Source organism: Nicotiana tabacum, chromosome 1 (assembly GCF_000715075.1).
Source record: "Nicotiana tabacum cultivar K326 chromosome 1, ASM71507v2, whole genome shotgun sequence".
Taxonomy (NCBI): Eukaryota; Viridiplantae; Streptophyta; class Magnoliopsida; order Solanales; family Solanaceae; genus Nicotiana; species Nicotiana tabacum.
The window spans coordinates 109,511,251-109,526,765 of record NC_134080.1 but is presented as its reverse complement, the minus strand read 5'-3'; the positions used below and the strand labels follow the sequence as shown (position 1 = coordinate 109,526,765).

The 15,515-nt window shown below is 37.2% G+C and overlaps 1 protein-coding gene across 1 annotated transcript; it reads right to left on the bottom strand.

Moving 5' to 3' along the window:
• Positions 1-2,423: 2,423 nt before the first annotated feature.
• LOC107830281 (uncharacterized) lies at positions 2,424-11,483 on the bottom strand. Its single transcript, XM_075252727.1, has 6 exons — positions 11,151-11,483; positions 3,989-4,595; positions 3,786-3,912; positions 3,430-3,708; positions 3,230-3,352; positions 2,424-3,146 (listed from the first exon to the last, which is right to left on the bottom strand). Exons 4-6 carry the CDS (start codon positions 3,670-3,672, stop codon positions 2,562-2,564), a joined length of 951 nt encoding a protein of 316 aa, XP_075108828.1. The 5' UTR covers positions 3,673-3,708; positions 3,786-3,912; positions 3,989-4,595; positions 11,151-11,483; the 3' UTR covers positions 2,424-2,561.
• Positions 11,484-15,515: the final 4,032 nt, after the last annotated feature.

The following is a 15,515-nucleotide window of genomic DNA, read 5'->3' as shown; positions in this document are numbered from 1 at the left end:
TGTTTCTCCAAATTTTTTGACCAGTACTGATTCGATTTCTTGTTTGGTCAAGTTGTTGCCTTTCACGCCTGTTGTAAATGCAGTCACGTGGTCACGAGGGTCTGTAGAACCATCATATTTCGGGATGTCAGGCATTTTGAACTTTTTCGAAATTGGAAGGGGAGCAACACTTGGCTTCCAAGGTTGTTGTGAGTCTCTGTCCATGTCTACTCCTTTTATTACAGGCAGAACTCCAGGGATTTGCTCAATACGCTCATTTTGTTCCTTAATCTGTTTCTGCAAGGTTAGAACTAAATTTTGCAAATAGGAATTATTTGAATTACCTGGTCCCCTTCTTGTGGTTCACTGGTGGTTCCTCCATTTCCAGAATAAACAAGACCAGAACGAGGATTCTCCAATGTATTATTATTAGGAGTTGGTGTGGGTGGTGCAGCAGGCAATCGACTAACTAGAGCCTGAAGAGCTTTGCCGACCTGTGCATCAATTAGCTTTTGTAAAGCTTCATTTGCACCTCCTTCAAAATGTTCAGATTGTTCTTGTTGATCAGCACAGGATTCAGGGGCAGGAGTGCCTTCACGAGATTGACGTGGTGAATCTAGAGGGGAGGGAACCACGTCAATGTTCGGTAGGTCTCCTTGATTTTGATGGATTTGATTTTCATGGTTTCCCAATGTGTTATCACTGTTATTGTTGTTGTTGTTGTTTGACATGTTGATAAAGACGAATAAAATGTAGCTTCAAAGAAAAGATTATCAGATTCCCGGTAATGGAACCAATTTGTTTAACCAAAAATGTATTTCTTTGGTCAAAGCTAAAGACAAATAGAAATTCGGGCCACTGATAATCAGGAGACGAAAAAGAAATAATAGACTTTTTAAGAATGACAAATAAGCAGTAAATAGGTTTGTATTCCAATGTAATGTTTATGATATCCTCTGTCTTTACAAATGACGAGACCTCCTCTTTTTATAGTTGATTCTAAGTAAAGGAGTAATACCTTAGTCTTAATGAGACAATTTTGAGCAATAAATGACATTAAATAAGATGTTACACAATCATTCCTATTTAATACCAATTCTCTAACGTATTGGGTATTTAATATTGAATTTGGACTCCTTTTCATCATCATATCCATGTCTTCAATGCCTTCTAATCTCTTGGCTTTAAATGACCTAAATAGGTACAAAGCTTGTATTATTCGAATTGCCTCTCGTGCCTATTTAGCTTTTCTTTCCCCGTATCTGTTATCACTCGTGCCTCTTAACTGATCATCATGTTTTGACCATTCCTCGTGTCAAGCTACGTCACCTTCAATGTAAATTCAGTTTTTCCCAACACAGATTTAAAGTTCAATCCGAACATGTATGAGACTATTTCTAATACTGTTGTTTTCAAGGCCATGTAGAACAAGTGTGCTATATTAAGAAGAACTTGAGGACAAATAAGAAAGAATGAAGGAGGATGTGGTTTAAGACTTCCCATAAGTTTATTTGGTAATTTCTGACTTGCGGATATGGGTGGCATGGGTTGCGAGAGGTTCCGAAGTAATTTGGAAAACTTGGTAGTTAACTTGAAGCCTTAAAAGTAAGATAATTGACCAAAATTAATATTTTCAATAAACGAGATCAAATTCATAATTTGAAGGTTCCAATATGTCCGTATGATTATTTTGGACTTGTATGCATGTTTGAATTAGATGTCGAGGGCCTCGAGTCACTACTAGAAATCCGGTAAAAAGCGATCAAGGTTGGTCGCTTATAGGTCAAAAAGCGACCAAAAAGCGTCCAAACAGGCCTGATCGCTATATTGCTGGTCCCTTTGTCTTAGGGACCAAAGTTGGTCGCTAATTAGCGAACAACTTTGGTCTCTAAGGTAAAAGGACCAAATATTCCGGGTAAAGAATATAGCGACCAACTTTGGTCGCTTTAATACTTTAATAATATAATTTTAGCGACCAAAGTTGGTCTCTACATGTAAATTATGTTTTTTTTATTTATTATTAATCAAAATATAGCGACCCACTTTGGTCTCTATCGCTTTTTTATTAATATTTTTAAAAAATAAGCGACAAAATTGGTCGCTAATTTTCAGAATTTAATTATTTTTTAAACATAAGCGACCAAAATTGGTCGCTATATTTCCAGAATTTTTTTTAATGGAATAACGACCAAAGTTGGTCGCTTTTTAAGAAATCTGGGTTAATTAGTAACCAACTTTGGTCGCTGTTTCCCAGAAAATAATTTTTTTAATAGAAAAGCGACCAACAAGCGACCAAAGTTGGTCGCTTTTCTGGGTATTATTTTGGCAGAAACTACCTGTTTTGGCAGCTACACCACCTGCCAGCATACCAAATTCCTATTACAAGCAACAACAACAACAATAGCAACAACAATACAACAACACAATAACAACAACAACACAAAAACAACATTAAAACCAACATTAAAACCAACAAAGTTTATCAATAGAACTACCACATTAAGCTAACCAAACTAAGTTAACTCTTATTACAAGCCCATTCGAAAACCAATTCTATTTGTCTAGTTCAAAGTGTATAAAAGTCAATGAGTGTTTTGTACATCATTATCATCACCGTCTGATGAACTTTCATCACCATGACGGTATCCAGAAGGGTCTACTTGTCGAGGACGGGAAGAACGATCACGGGGAGGATGGGAGGAACGAGCACTTGGAGGACGAGAGGAACGAGCACGGGGAAGGAGAGCCTCTGGCGATGACTCACGAGACCGGGGAATCGGAAAACCTCCAGAAGCTAGGAGAGATTTGAGCTGCTCTTGCATGCTCTGGTACTGAGCTTGCATGCCAATGTACTGAGCATATCTAAGCTTTTCTCTTTCCTTGGCTGCTTCTAGCTCGGATGTGAGCTTTGTCACAGTCTCCCGCATAGCGGAGAGGCTTTCCCCATCAAGTTGCTCGGCTTGCGAGGAAGTCCCTATTCCTTGCATTCCACACTTATAGCGATGGAATTTCTTAATAGGAAGCCCGTATACCTTCCCCCATTTTGGAAAGCTTGCAGCCTCCGTCCACATTCTTTCAGCATCCTCGTCCGAAGGTTGGATGGGCTCGCCCGACTCATTAGGTGGCTGACTACGTATGAATTCCCCTACTTTAGTTGTGAAGCGACCCTATAAGAAAAATTACATTGAATTAGTATTTCAAACTTTATATAAAAGTAAATCAAAATGCTTAATGAAAAGTGAAATCTTACATGTGAAGTCGAGGCTCGTCCCTCGACCCACCTTTCTTGATCCGTCTCTTTCTTCTTCTTCTTCACAATATGAGTCTCCTTGAATAGCTCATCTTGTTTCATCGGACGCCCCAACTTCTTTTCCTGAAAACTCATAAATTTTAGTTAATAAATAGAATAGATATACTTTGAAAATTAAAATAAATTAAGCAATTACGTACCATTCTTCTTTTTATCGTCCCTAGGCTGATTGCACCTCCAGAGTGCAAGCATCCTCCCTTCTCAGATGTGCGAGCTTTCTTTCCTTTTTCGCTCTTCTCTAAAAACTTTGCAGTAAGCCATTGCCTTTGCAAATCTTCCCATAAATTCTGAAGCAACCAGTCAGGCTTCTGGTTCAACTTTCTAGCTTTGGAGAAAGTATGTGACAACCGCTTGCGAGCTTTGAGATGAAAATTTGCAGCCATGTCCGCGCTATAGTGGTGTTCCCATACACACTTGCTCTGTATTTCAAAAGTTAAATATTATATGGAAATATCATAAATATAAATAATTATACTGCTTAAAAGAACATTTATACCTTAAATTCATTGAAAATTTGCTCTTTCAGCGAGAATGGGAATTCACTCCAAGACGCATAAGGGCCATCATAAAGCTTCCTGGTTGCTTTGGTGATTATCCTCGTAGTAATATTACTCGGGATGAACCTGCAATTTAATAAAAAAACTATCCTAATAAAAACTGTAAAAAATAATAAATGTAAAAATAACAAATAACTCTTACCCATGACCCTCGGGGATTATGATGATCCTGCCATATTGATCATAATGCACCTCCTCGTCATCAGCAACATCACCGTCCGAAACATGTATATCAGAGACATGTGTGGAAGGTGTAAGGGGTCAGAGCTAGTATCTCACAGGCGAAGGCCTAAAATAGATGGAGTCCCTGATGAAGAGGGATGTGATCCCTGTGACTGCGACATAGCTGGATGGACCGCAAATGGCTGTGATACTGATTGTTGTGACCCGAGTGGTTGTGACACTGATGGCTGTGATCCATGTGGATGTGACATGGATCGATGCGATCCATGTGATGCTGATGGGTGTGATCCACGTGGTCGTGAGGCAGGTGGACTGTATGTCGGACTTATAGTCCTATGGCCCTGTGACAAAAGACCTGATGTCTGCATGAAGGTGTAGGGGGGCTGATTATATGGCAGCTCAGAATAGCCATGGGGTGGAGGCAAAGATATAGCCATAGACATAGGCACATCTGAAGAGGGTGGAAAAGATTGAGTATTATCTTCTACCCTCCTCGTTGGTTTCCTAGACTTTTCTCGACCTCCAGAACCACTAGGGTCATTGTTACCTCGACCCTTGCCTGTCATCTGCATAATATAATACATATTTTGATTGAAACATATAAAGAAACTAGCTATAAATGAGAGTTATTAAAGAAACCAACTTTTAAAACTCATCGACGTATTGTTCCTCGTCAGAGAATTCTTCTTCCTCACTAGTTTGAGCTTCATCAGTTAATTATTCTTCCACGTTTTCTATAATTCTTACTTCATTTATATCAACTTCTTCCAATATGTGTTCAGGATGTTCCAAATCATTTTCTAAAAGTTTGTCCACTATTTGGTGAACACTGGAGATATCGTTTTGATATGCAACATCTAACACATTCTCGACTTCCACCCTACCTACAGGCTTAGTTTTGATTACAACCCACCAATCGGACTTATTCCGCAGCAATGGATAAGGAGCATAATACACTTGCCTAACATTATGTGCATTTATGAAAGGATCATAGTGATCATACTCCCTCGTATGATTAACCTCAATTATGTTGTATTGATTGTGTACTCTTATATCTCTTGTTGGATTTGGGTCAAACCACTTGCATCTAAAGAGTATCAATTTCTTAAATGGCCAACCTGTATATTCTAGTTCGATTATTTCTTTTAGCACACCATAATAATCAATATCTCCAACTTGGTTGTCATCACCACCTTGAACCCACACCCCACTTTTGTTGCTATTTTTATTTTTAGATCACTCCTCTGTATGGAACTTATAACCATTCACAACGTACTTAGACATTGTTGTGACCTGAAGCTCAGGTCCCTAAGATATATCTTTCAAAAATTGATTTATACCATTATTTGGATCATTTACCTACATATTGTTAAAAAAATTCATAAGTTAGCATAACTTCCAAACATTGTTTACCTACATAGTGTTAGAATATTTTAAGGATAAACTTACAAATTGTTTGAACCACGTATCAAATGTCGTATATACAACATCATGGCCAAATTGACCCACGAAGTGACTGTGACACATCAAATATTTTTAGTAGTTGCATTGAGATGTAATCACAGTAAATTTTATATTTTGATAACTACTAAATTAATACTTACTTTAGAAATGGTACAACTTCAGGACAATTTAGCAACACATGAAGTGTAGCTGACTTGTACTCCATATCACTCAAACATCTCTTTCTAACATCCTTAGAACATCAGCCTGGTTGAAAGAATATGGACATAGGCGGATATAATGGATCATTCACGCATTCGACTGTGTGCCTATTGGGCCTATTCCTAGCACATGGCACATTACTCTCAAAATAATAAGAACAAAAATGAGCAGTTTCCTTTGAAAGATAAGCTCCGCATATAAATCCTTCAATCCTATTCCGCTACTAAACAAATTGTTTTCAGTTGCCAATTGTCCTACATAATTTCAGTTTATCCAAGAACATTCAAATAAAACAGAAAACTACATAAAACTTATAATATTACCTCTCAAAGGGATACATCCATCTGCATTGAACAGACCCTCCAAGTTGTACCTCGTGTACAAGGTGGATTGGAAGGTGTTCCATCACATCAAAAAACCCACATGGAAATATCTTTTCCATCTTACTAGAAGTTACACGAATGTTCTGATCCATCCAGAGTAGGTTTTATTCCCTTAATATGGAAGAACTCAAGTCTTTGAAAAACAAACTAATCTCTGTGATGGGTTTCCAGATTCTTTCAGGCAAACCACAAAACGAAATAGGCACTAAGGTCTCCATGATAACATGACAGTCATGACTTTTCAAATGGCTCAACTTCCTTACCTCCATATCAACTTTTTTCCCAAGATTCGATGCATAACCCTCAGGCATCTTCAATTTTGTTGCCCAATCACAAATTTTCCGTCTTTTCTCCAAAGTGAATGTGTAACTTGCTTTGGGCTTGAATATCTTACCATTGTTTGCTGTCTGCAAGTATAATTCAGGCCGCCTGCAATATTTTTGTAAGTCCATTCTAGCCTTCGGGTTATCCTTTGTCTTACCTTTAACATCCATCACTGTGTTGAACAAATTGTCAAAATAATTCTTCTCAATATGTATGACATCAAGGTTGTGATGGAGAAGATTATCCTTCCAATAAGGCAACTCCCAAAATATACTCTGTTTCGTCCAATTATGAATAACACCGTATCCGGAGAATCTATAAGGTGGAGCTTCAGTAACTTTACTGAAGTTCTGGATCCTCTCCCAAATTTCTTCACCTGAAAGTATCGGAGGTGGAGAATCATATTCCATTTTATTCTTTTTGAATGCATTTTTCATCCTTCCAAACTCATGATCAGGAGGCAAGAATTGACGATGACAATCAAACCATGATTGCTTTCGACCATGTTTCAAAGTGAACACTTTACTATTTTCCATGCAGTAAGGACAAGCTAGCTTCCCAGTAGTCATCCACCTAGACAACATTCCATACGTAGGAAAATTTTTAATTGTCCACATTAAATTAGCACACAAATTGAAATTCTGCTTGGTTGATATGTCATATGTTTCAACACCATCGTACCACAATTGTTTCAGCTCATCAATCAAAGGTTGCAAATATACATCTATCAAATTTTTCCGATTTACGTTGCAAATATACATCAATCAAACTTTTCGGATTACGTGGACCGGGGATAATACAATTTAAGAATATATATGGACTAGTCATACACAACTCAGGTGGTAGATTATAAGGTGTAAAAAAGACAGGCCAACATGAATATGGTGTCGCAGATATAGAAAAAGGCGTGAAGCCATCCGCACACAGACCTAACCGAGTGTTCCTTGGTTCACTAGCAAAATCTGGATATGTCCTATCAAAGTGCTTCCAAGCTTCTCCATCTAAAGGATGACACATAACACCAGGTGGTCTTCTATTTTCAAAGTGCCATCTCATATGAGGAGCAGAACTCATCGACGCATATAACCTCTTTAACCTAAGTATAAGAGGTAAATAATGTATCGCCTTGACAGCGACCATATTCCCGCTAGAAAGCCTCTTGAAACGAGGCTTTTCGCAAAATTTACAACTGCTTAAATTTGCATCATCTTTATAATATAACATGCAACCATCTTCACAACAATCAATTCTCATTGACGAAAGTCCTAACTTAGAAACTAATATCTTTGCCTTATAGAAATCAGCAGGTAATTTGATATTAGAGTCAACTAGTTCACTCATAAGGTCAATGAAAGAGTACATGGCTGCTTGAGAAATATTCCAATCAGATTTGATACTTAGTAATCTAGCTGCAACAGACAGCTCAGAGTGCGGACTTCCACTACGTAGTGGACGACTAGCTGCCTCTAACTGTTCATAAAAACATTTTGCGTCATCATTAGGAGTTTGTTCAACATTTTCATTGGGATCACCCCCTAAGTGCATCCCAAAAGCATCCGCAACCATATCATGAATTCTAGAATCACGATTTGTATTCTCCACTGACCTACTACTTTCACCCATAACCATGTTATGAAATATCCCATGACTACCATTGATCTCTCCATGATTAGTCCACACAAAGTAATTTGCTATAAACCCCTTCATATAAAGATGATGCTTAACTTTCGCCGGTTTTCCAAACATCATACAATCGCACCTAACACAAGGGCACCTAATTACTCATTCACTTAGGTATGGTGGAAGTGACATTGCATGTCTAATAAAGTCATCCACCCCTCCTACAAAATCCTCCCGCAATCCCTGCCGATTAGGATATTTCCTAGTGTACATCCAAGTATGATGTTCCATCTATACAAATAAAACAAAAACAAATTAATTTAGTTAATTCGTATCCTAATCTTTTTTTAGTTAACTAAAAGTCCAATTCATATCCTAAAAGTCCAATATGACCTTAAGTTCATAATTTATACATTAATAAACTCCTACCTTTAATTCTTTTTCTTTCTTCATTGGATTAGAATCTATAGCAGCCCTCGATGTTTTTTTTTATCTTATAAATGTATAATGCATAGTTTAAAGCATGAATTTAGTCAAATTAATTTTAGTCCTATATATTTCATTGTTATCTCAAATAAAGAACAATATTAAGACAGAAAACCCAACATATATGAACAATATTTCACAATTAAACTCAAAATAAATTAATACAAGAACTAAAAGTTCATAATTTCTACCTTAAGTTCATAAATCTAATGTAATTCAAACCAAAAACCCTAATACTAAATAGACAAATACTCTTATTTAGATATTGCTAATTGTATCCCTAAATTAGTAGGTAAAGCTAAATATTTTAGCTACTAACAATTATCATAGATTTAATTTAGCTAAGAACAATTAATTTTTACAAATCAAACTAGGAGGAATTAAACAAAATCAGTGTATTTCGAAAAAAAAAATAAAGGAAGGAGAGGAAACCTACTTGGGAACTAGAGGGTCGCCGGCGATGGAGCTGCTGCCGTCGGTGGGGCGTCGGTGGCGATGCTGCTGCTGGGAGACGGAGAGGGGAGGTTTGAGTGTGAGAGAGAAAAGAGAGAGCTTGGGGAAATATTTTGAAGAAAATAAGAGAATGGGAGGGGAAACCCGACTTTGACTCTGGAATTAGAAATAGCGACCAACTTTGATCGATATTTTGGTAGATAATTAAGTTTTGACTGTTTGACCAAAATAGCGACAAAGTTGGTCATAATTTTTTGACCGTTTTGGTCGCTATTTCTGAAAAAAATGAATTTACTTTTTTTTCTATTTTGGTTTTTCTAGATATATATATATATATATATATATATATATATATATATATATATATATATATATATATATATATATATATTTTGTATACGTCCTTTTTTACCCCGAGAGTTATACACGGAAGTTTTTCTAATTTAAATGACATTATTTGAAATGAGATTGTTTTATTTATCAGAGTCGCCACTTGGAATATTTTAGTTGGTGTTCCAAGTCACCGGTTTATTTTAAATCCCAAATAGAGGAAATTTCGACTTTCCTTTTGAAGTCTGCGAACCAGAAATTCTAAATAAGGAATTCTGTTAACGTGAGAGAAGGTGTTAGGCACCCCCGGATTCCGTGGTTCTAGCACGGCCGCTTAAACTATTATAATTGGCCTGTTATCTGATTTTAATACATGTTTTAACCTATGGTTCAATTTTAACTTTATAACCGCTTTTACTTAATTATCTTTTAGGGAAGATTCAACGTCATCTAAAACACGTCTTGAACCACGTCACATAAATGCACCCGCGGTCCACGACATATTTTATCTAACGTTGTTGAGATTTGGATTTGGGTCACATAAATGCAAACCCGAGTTTAGGAGAGTAAATTAAGTTATGCGCCTGGTTTTTCGAATTTGCGAGGGTCATGAAAAATTCAACTAAATGGCACGCCTCGATTTCTAAGGATTTAAAATTAATAAAAATGAGGGCCATGCGTTTTGAGATTTTATTTGGCATGACACACCTCAATTCCAATTTTAAAGAAAAAGCTCAAACTAAACTTTTGAGAGCCATAAACTATGTTTCAACTAATACGGCACGCCTCCAATCTAATTGGTGAAATCTAATTAGTTAAACACCAAGGGAATTGGGATTTTGATCAAAACTAAATTAAAAGGGGCTTGGGTCCTCACAAACAATTAACGGAAGATTTGGATTCAACAAAGACGAAATATGTCCAAATCTCATTGCGAGTGCCTTCATGCTTGGGCCCAAAATGAGCCCAAGTCTTAATGAAAAAAATGAACGTCCAAAGACATAGGCCATGCAATTGAAACTGAAATTGAAACTTTTCATTAACTGGGCCAACAATAGGCCCAACTTTTACAACCAAACAATTGTGCAAAATTATTAATTGCAAATCAAACAAAACTATATGAAACATGAAATGGAACTGACATTCTGCTTCTGAACTTTTAACTTTTTTAAGCAAAAGTCAACTAGATAGATATTATAAAATTTAAAAATACCAATCCCAACTTAAACATGCTCATGAGCAAACCAATAATCTTAGACCATTTTCCTTATTCATAATAACCGTATACCTATCACAACACGGAATGTCTTTCACAACTGACAAACTCAAGGCTCGAAACTCTTGCAAGATTTAAACCCTCATTTCACAAGATATTGTACACTAAACTGATTATGCAAAAATCTCACACAAGACTCATAAGTAAATTAAACTACTCTTAACATGTGTTCGTGATCCTATATCACAAAAAGACTTTATTTCCCAACAAAACTATCATAGCTATATTAGAACACCTCACAGTACCCTTCAAATAACAAACTACACCAGTCATCTTGTAAGTTCAACATGAAATCTACACCAAGGATAGATGCTGACTTTCAACAGAATAAAGCGAGTCATGTAACTGGAATAAACCTTCTGTTGTAGTATCTGTTCAGTCCCAAATTAATATAAGAATACAAAACTTCCCTATCCAAACCAAAAATTAATTGAAAGGTACAGTGAACCAGGCTGTTAAAACATCATATAATGAGGAAATATAAACTGAATTCATAGCTAAAGTTGAGGACATGCTTCAAATTCTACTTTTATTTCATGCTTCAAATCTAACTTCAACATTTAGTAGAGCTTGGGAATAGGTACCTGAATACAGCCAAACAAGAACAGAGCGAAGTCTGAGATTAGGAGGAAACAACAGCAAGAGCTCAAACAAAAAAAAGAAGCAGCAGCAGAATCAGCTAAAAACCCCAGCAATGAAGCAATACCCCCAAACAACAAAACTCAAACCAAACTTTTAAAGATCCAAAACTCAATCTATTTCAACCCAGGTGCAAAATTTGGACATTTCCAGTCATTTTTACTAATAATGAAGATCAGAAACCAAAAGAACCAAGCAAAATTTTGAGCAGTTTTCAACAAAGAAATGCAGGGAATTTAATGTTAAAAAAAACTGAGCCGTTTCAGCTTTTCATAATTTTTATCTCTAAAGTCTGACTTGTTCAAGAAGAAAAGATGCCTTTATAGGCAAGTCTTAGGGCAGCATAAAAGGGATTCAGATTTGCACTTTAAACCTTTTGATATTCTTATTTTTGCTCAAATACCCTTAGCTTAAAACTCAAATTTTCAGTTTAGTCCCAAAGGCCAGCTTCTACGAAGCTTTCTATTCAGTTAACAAATATATTCCCCTAGCCTAAATCCCTAGACTACCCTCTTAAACACTTTTATTTACTTCAGAGACCCAAATGGGTCAAGTTGAACAAATGGTTCAACTGGACATGGGCTCAAATCACATGTCCAAATCTGACCCAATAACCTAAACCAATCTCCTGAAGTGGGGTCTAAAATGGCTTCAAAGCCCAAAAAGCAAAATGAACCAAACTAAACCGGTAATCTATGACAAACACCAGAAAACCTTGAATGATTTTAAAAACTAAAACCTAACAAATTGATTGATTAATTAACACAAGTAGGCAAGGAATTAACTAAATTAAATCAAAATAAACATAATTAGGTAAAACTAGGCGACTAAACAAAAAGGTGAAATCAAAAATTTAATCATGCTATTAACAAGAAAACTAAACAGACCAAGAAAAATCAGAGAACAAGATTTGGAAAAGAAAACTAAAAAGGAACAAACGAACATTACTCAATCTCGTCCAGAAACTTGGCCGTGTTTCAATTGAATTAACCAAAGAGAAAGAGAATAAATAAAGAGGAATGAAAGCTGAAATAATACAAAAATGAACAAAAGAATGAAGAAACTCACCGACCATGCTCGAACTCGAGACTTATATTTTGATTTAACCCCCAAATAATGTCAATCGCTTGTTCTTTGTCAAGAACAAGCGAACAACATTACTTTGTGATGAAACCAACCTTGAATACTCAGGAAAACTGGAAAAATATCCTTGCATGTATAGATTTGGTTTTGGGCCTTTAGGGCTCGAACTTAGATTCAATATTCGAGAATTCTGGAAAGATTCGAGGGATAAGGAGTGAGGATTCAGAATGGGAGGATGAAAGGGAGTCTATGGTGTAGATTTGGGGAGGATTGGAGGCGGCACCACCACCGGAGGAAGCTAGGGCGGCGCTAGGGTTAATGGTCATCTCTGAAGAGGAGGAGCAATGGGAGAGATGAGTTAGAGGGAGGGGTAGGCTTAGGATAGTTATATATATTAAAAGGAAACCAGTTCCGAACCGTCCTATCAAGCGAGATCGACGGTCCTAATCAAAATAATTGAAACAACGTCGTTTTGTTCTGAGCGAGATTTGGACCGGGTTGGGGGCTGATCTGGGGTATTCTAACGGGTACAAGGGGTAACCATTTGGGCCTGAAGAATATCAAATATATTTGGTCCAAGAGAAGATTCTCTTCATTTCTTTTTATTTTTCCTTTTCTATTTCAAAAATTCTTTTCTTTTGTTTTCTTTCAAAACTAAACTAAAACCTAAATTAATTCCTAAATCAAATTAACCTACCAAATTAAATTAATTAACTCTAAATAATAATTAACACAACTAATTAAATACCAAATTAAAAGAAAAACTACAAAAATTCGAAGCTAAAAATTAAAGAATACAAATATGAGTTATTTTTTTGTGAATTTTCTATTTTTGTAAAACACTAATTACTAATCAATCTAAAAATATAAAATTAAATCCTAATTGCAAATGCAAAGTATTTTTTGTATTTTTCATGCATTAAATAAAATTAAGCATGCACACAAAAATGCAAACAATCAAAAAATTCTACAATAATTCCTAAAATAACAAATAATTAAAAGAAAAAAAATCTAATTTTTGGAATTCTTTAGGAGTAATTCATGTGAGGCAAAAATAACGTACTCACAGCTGCCTCTCTGTGCTTAGATACACGAAGGGTTTTCGGGTAAAGATAAAATGAATAATTATGAGGTACTTTTGCCTATCTGAAACTCCATGAGAAGCATTTCTGAAAAGAGTCTGACCGAACCTTGCTTCAAAGGTTGCCTACATATCCTTGGCTATAAAGGAATCAGGTCAGTGTAGTTCTGGAAGTTTTGCTAGCTGGGACTACCGGGAAGCTGTGATTTCACTGTTGTTGCTGCTGCTACTGCTTGTTGAACTCCTTATTACACCAAAAAATAAAAAATAAAAAGCTAAACTAGCTAATCCTATCAGCTACGAGTTACAAGATTCCTATCTATAAATCTCTTGAAACTTGATCTTGAGTCTTAGCTGGTTCTTGCTGTGGATTTCGATCTGAATCTTGATGCTCTTCAGCTGTAGGTACTGGTTCTTTCTTTAGCTTTGGATCAAGTCGGGACATGCGAAGCCTATGATTTCAATTATATCATGGGCAGTCCGCATCTTTTGGTCAAACCTGCTCAGACACCAAAACAAACAAACGAAATTTTTCTGCCCCAGTTTTCACTAGGAAAATTTCGTGAGTTATTTGCAACAAAAATCTAAGCTATTTCTTCATTGAAAGCAATAAAAATAAGGATTGTGTATCTTTGGAAGTAGGGAGTAAAACCCTAAATTGGGAAGATTGCCAGGTTATGCTGGAAAGATGACCGGGTTATGCCGAAAAAGAAAAAAGGGTCCTCGAGTTATGCCGGGAAAGTCATCGGGTTATGCTGGAAAATAAAAAGGTCCTCGGGTTATGCCGGGGAGGTCATCGGTTTATGCCAAAAAAGAAAAGGTCATCGGGTTATGCCGGGAAGGTCATCGGGTTATGCCGAAAAAAGAAAAAGGTCCTCGGGTTATGCCGGGGAAAGTCATCGGGTTATGCCAGAAAAGAAAAGGTCCTCGAGTTATGCCGGAGAAAGTCATCGGGTTATGCCGGAAAAGAAAAAGGTCCTCGGGTTATACCAGAAAAGAAAAAGGTCCTCGGGTTATGCCGGGGAGGTCCACGGGTTATGACGGGAAAGTTCATCGGGTTATGCCGGAAAAAAAAAAAAGGTCCTTGGGTTATGCCGGGGAGGTCCACGGGTTATGCCGGGAAAGTCATCGGGTTATGCTGGAAAAGAGAAAAAGGTCCTCGGGTTATGCCGGGGATGTCCACGGGTTATGCCGGGAAAGGAAAAAGTCCTCGGGTTATGCCGGGGAGGTCCATGGGTTATGCCGGGAAAGGTCATTGGGTTATGCCGGAAAAACAAAGGTCCTCGAGTTATACCGGGGAGGTCCACAGGTTATGCCAAAAAAGTACATCGGGTTGTGCCGGAAAAGAAAAAGGTCCTCGGGTTATGCCGGAAAAGAAAAAGGTCCTCGGGTTATGCCGGGGAGGTCTATGGGTTATGCCGGGAATGGTCATCGGGTTATGCCGGAAAAGAGAAAAAAGGTCCATGGGTTATGCCGGGGAGGTCCACGGGTTATGCCGAGAAAGTCATCGGGTTAGGCCGGAAAAAAGAAAATAGTCCTCGGGTTATGTTGGGGAGGTACGCGGGTTATGCCGGGAATGGTCATCGGGTTATGCCGGAAAAGAAAAAAGTCCTCGAGTTATGCCGGGGAGGCCCACAGGTTGTGCCGGGGATAAACTAGGGAGTGGAACCCTATATTGAAAAAAGACTAACAAGTTATGCTGGCAGTGACCAAGGACTGGGACCCTATGTGGGAAAAGATTAACAAGTTATGCTGTCATAGACTAGGGAATGGGACCCTATGCTACCGTGATTTTGAATTTTCTTCTTCTCTTTTTTTTTTCATTATGTTTTCTTCTTATCTTTTGTTTTTCTTTTTTTTTTGTTTTCAGGAGAATGAGTAAAAATGCAGGAAAGAATTTGGAAGAGACTTCCCTTTCGGATTGATTATTGCCGCAAAGCTGTTTCTAGCACTTGCACATTTCTTTTTCCTTTTTGATTGCTCCTACTTCCTGCACGGTTGCTTTGGACTGCACCTATTTCAATTTTTCAAACAAAGAACAATTGTTAGTTTGAAACGGTGGTTGGTTTTGTGGCCTTGATTGTTTTTGATCACTTGATCTCGGCCCAACTCTTTTGGTGATGACCTCTGCTGTTCGCTAGCTTTT

What these genes read in the sequence shown, in the direction of transcription:
- LOC107830281 (XM_075252727.1), bottom strand. Translation starts at nt 3,672, where the DNA reads ATGGCTGCAAATTTTCATCTCAAAGCTCGCAAGCGGTTGTCACATACT. An exon ending in GGACGATAAAAAGAAGAATG is followed by an intron (nt 3,353 to 3,429) that starts GTACGTAATTGC and finishes ATGAGTTTTCAG; the next exon opens with GAAAAGAAGTTGGGGCGTCC. An exon ending in GACGAGCCTCGACTTCACAT is followed by an intron (nt 3,147 to 3,229) that starts GTAAGATTTCAC and finishes TTTTTCTTATAG; the next exon opens with GGTCGCTTCACAACTAAAGT.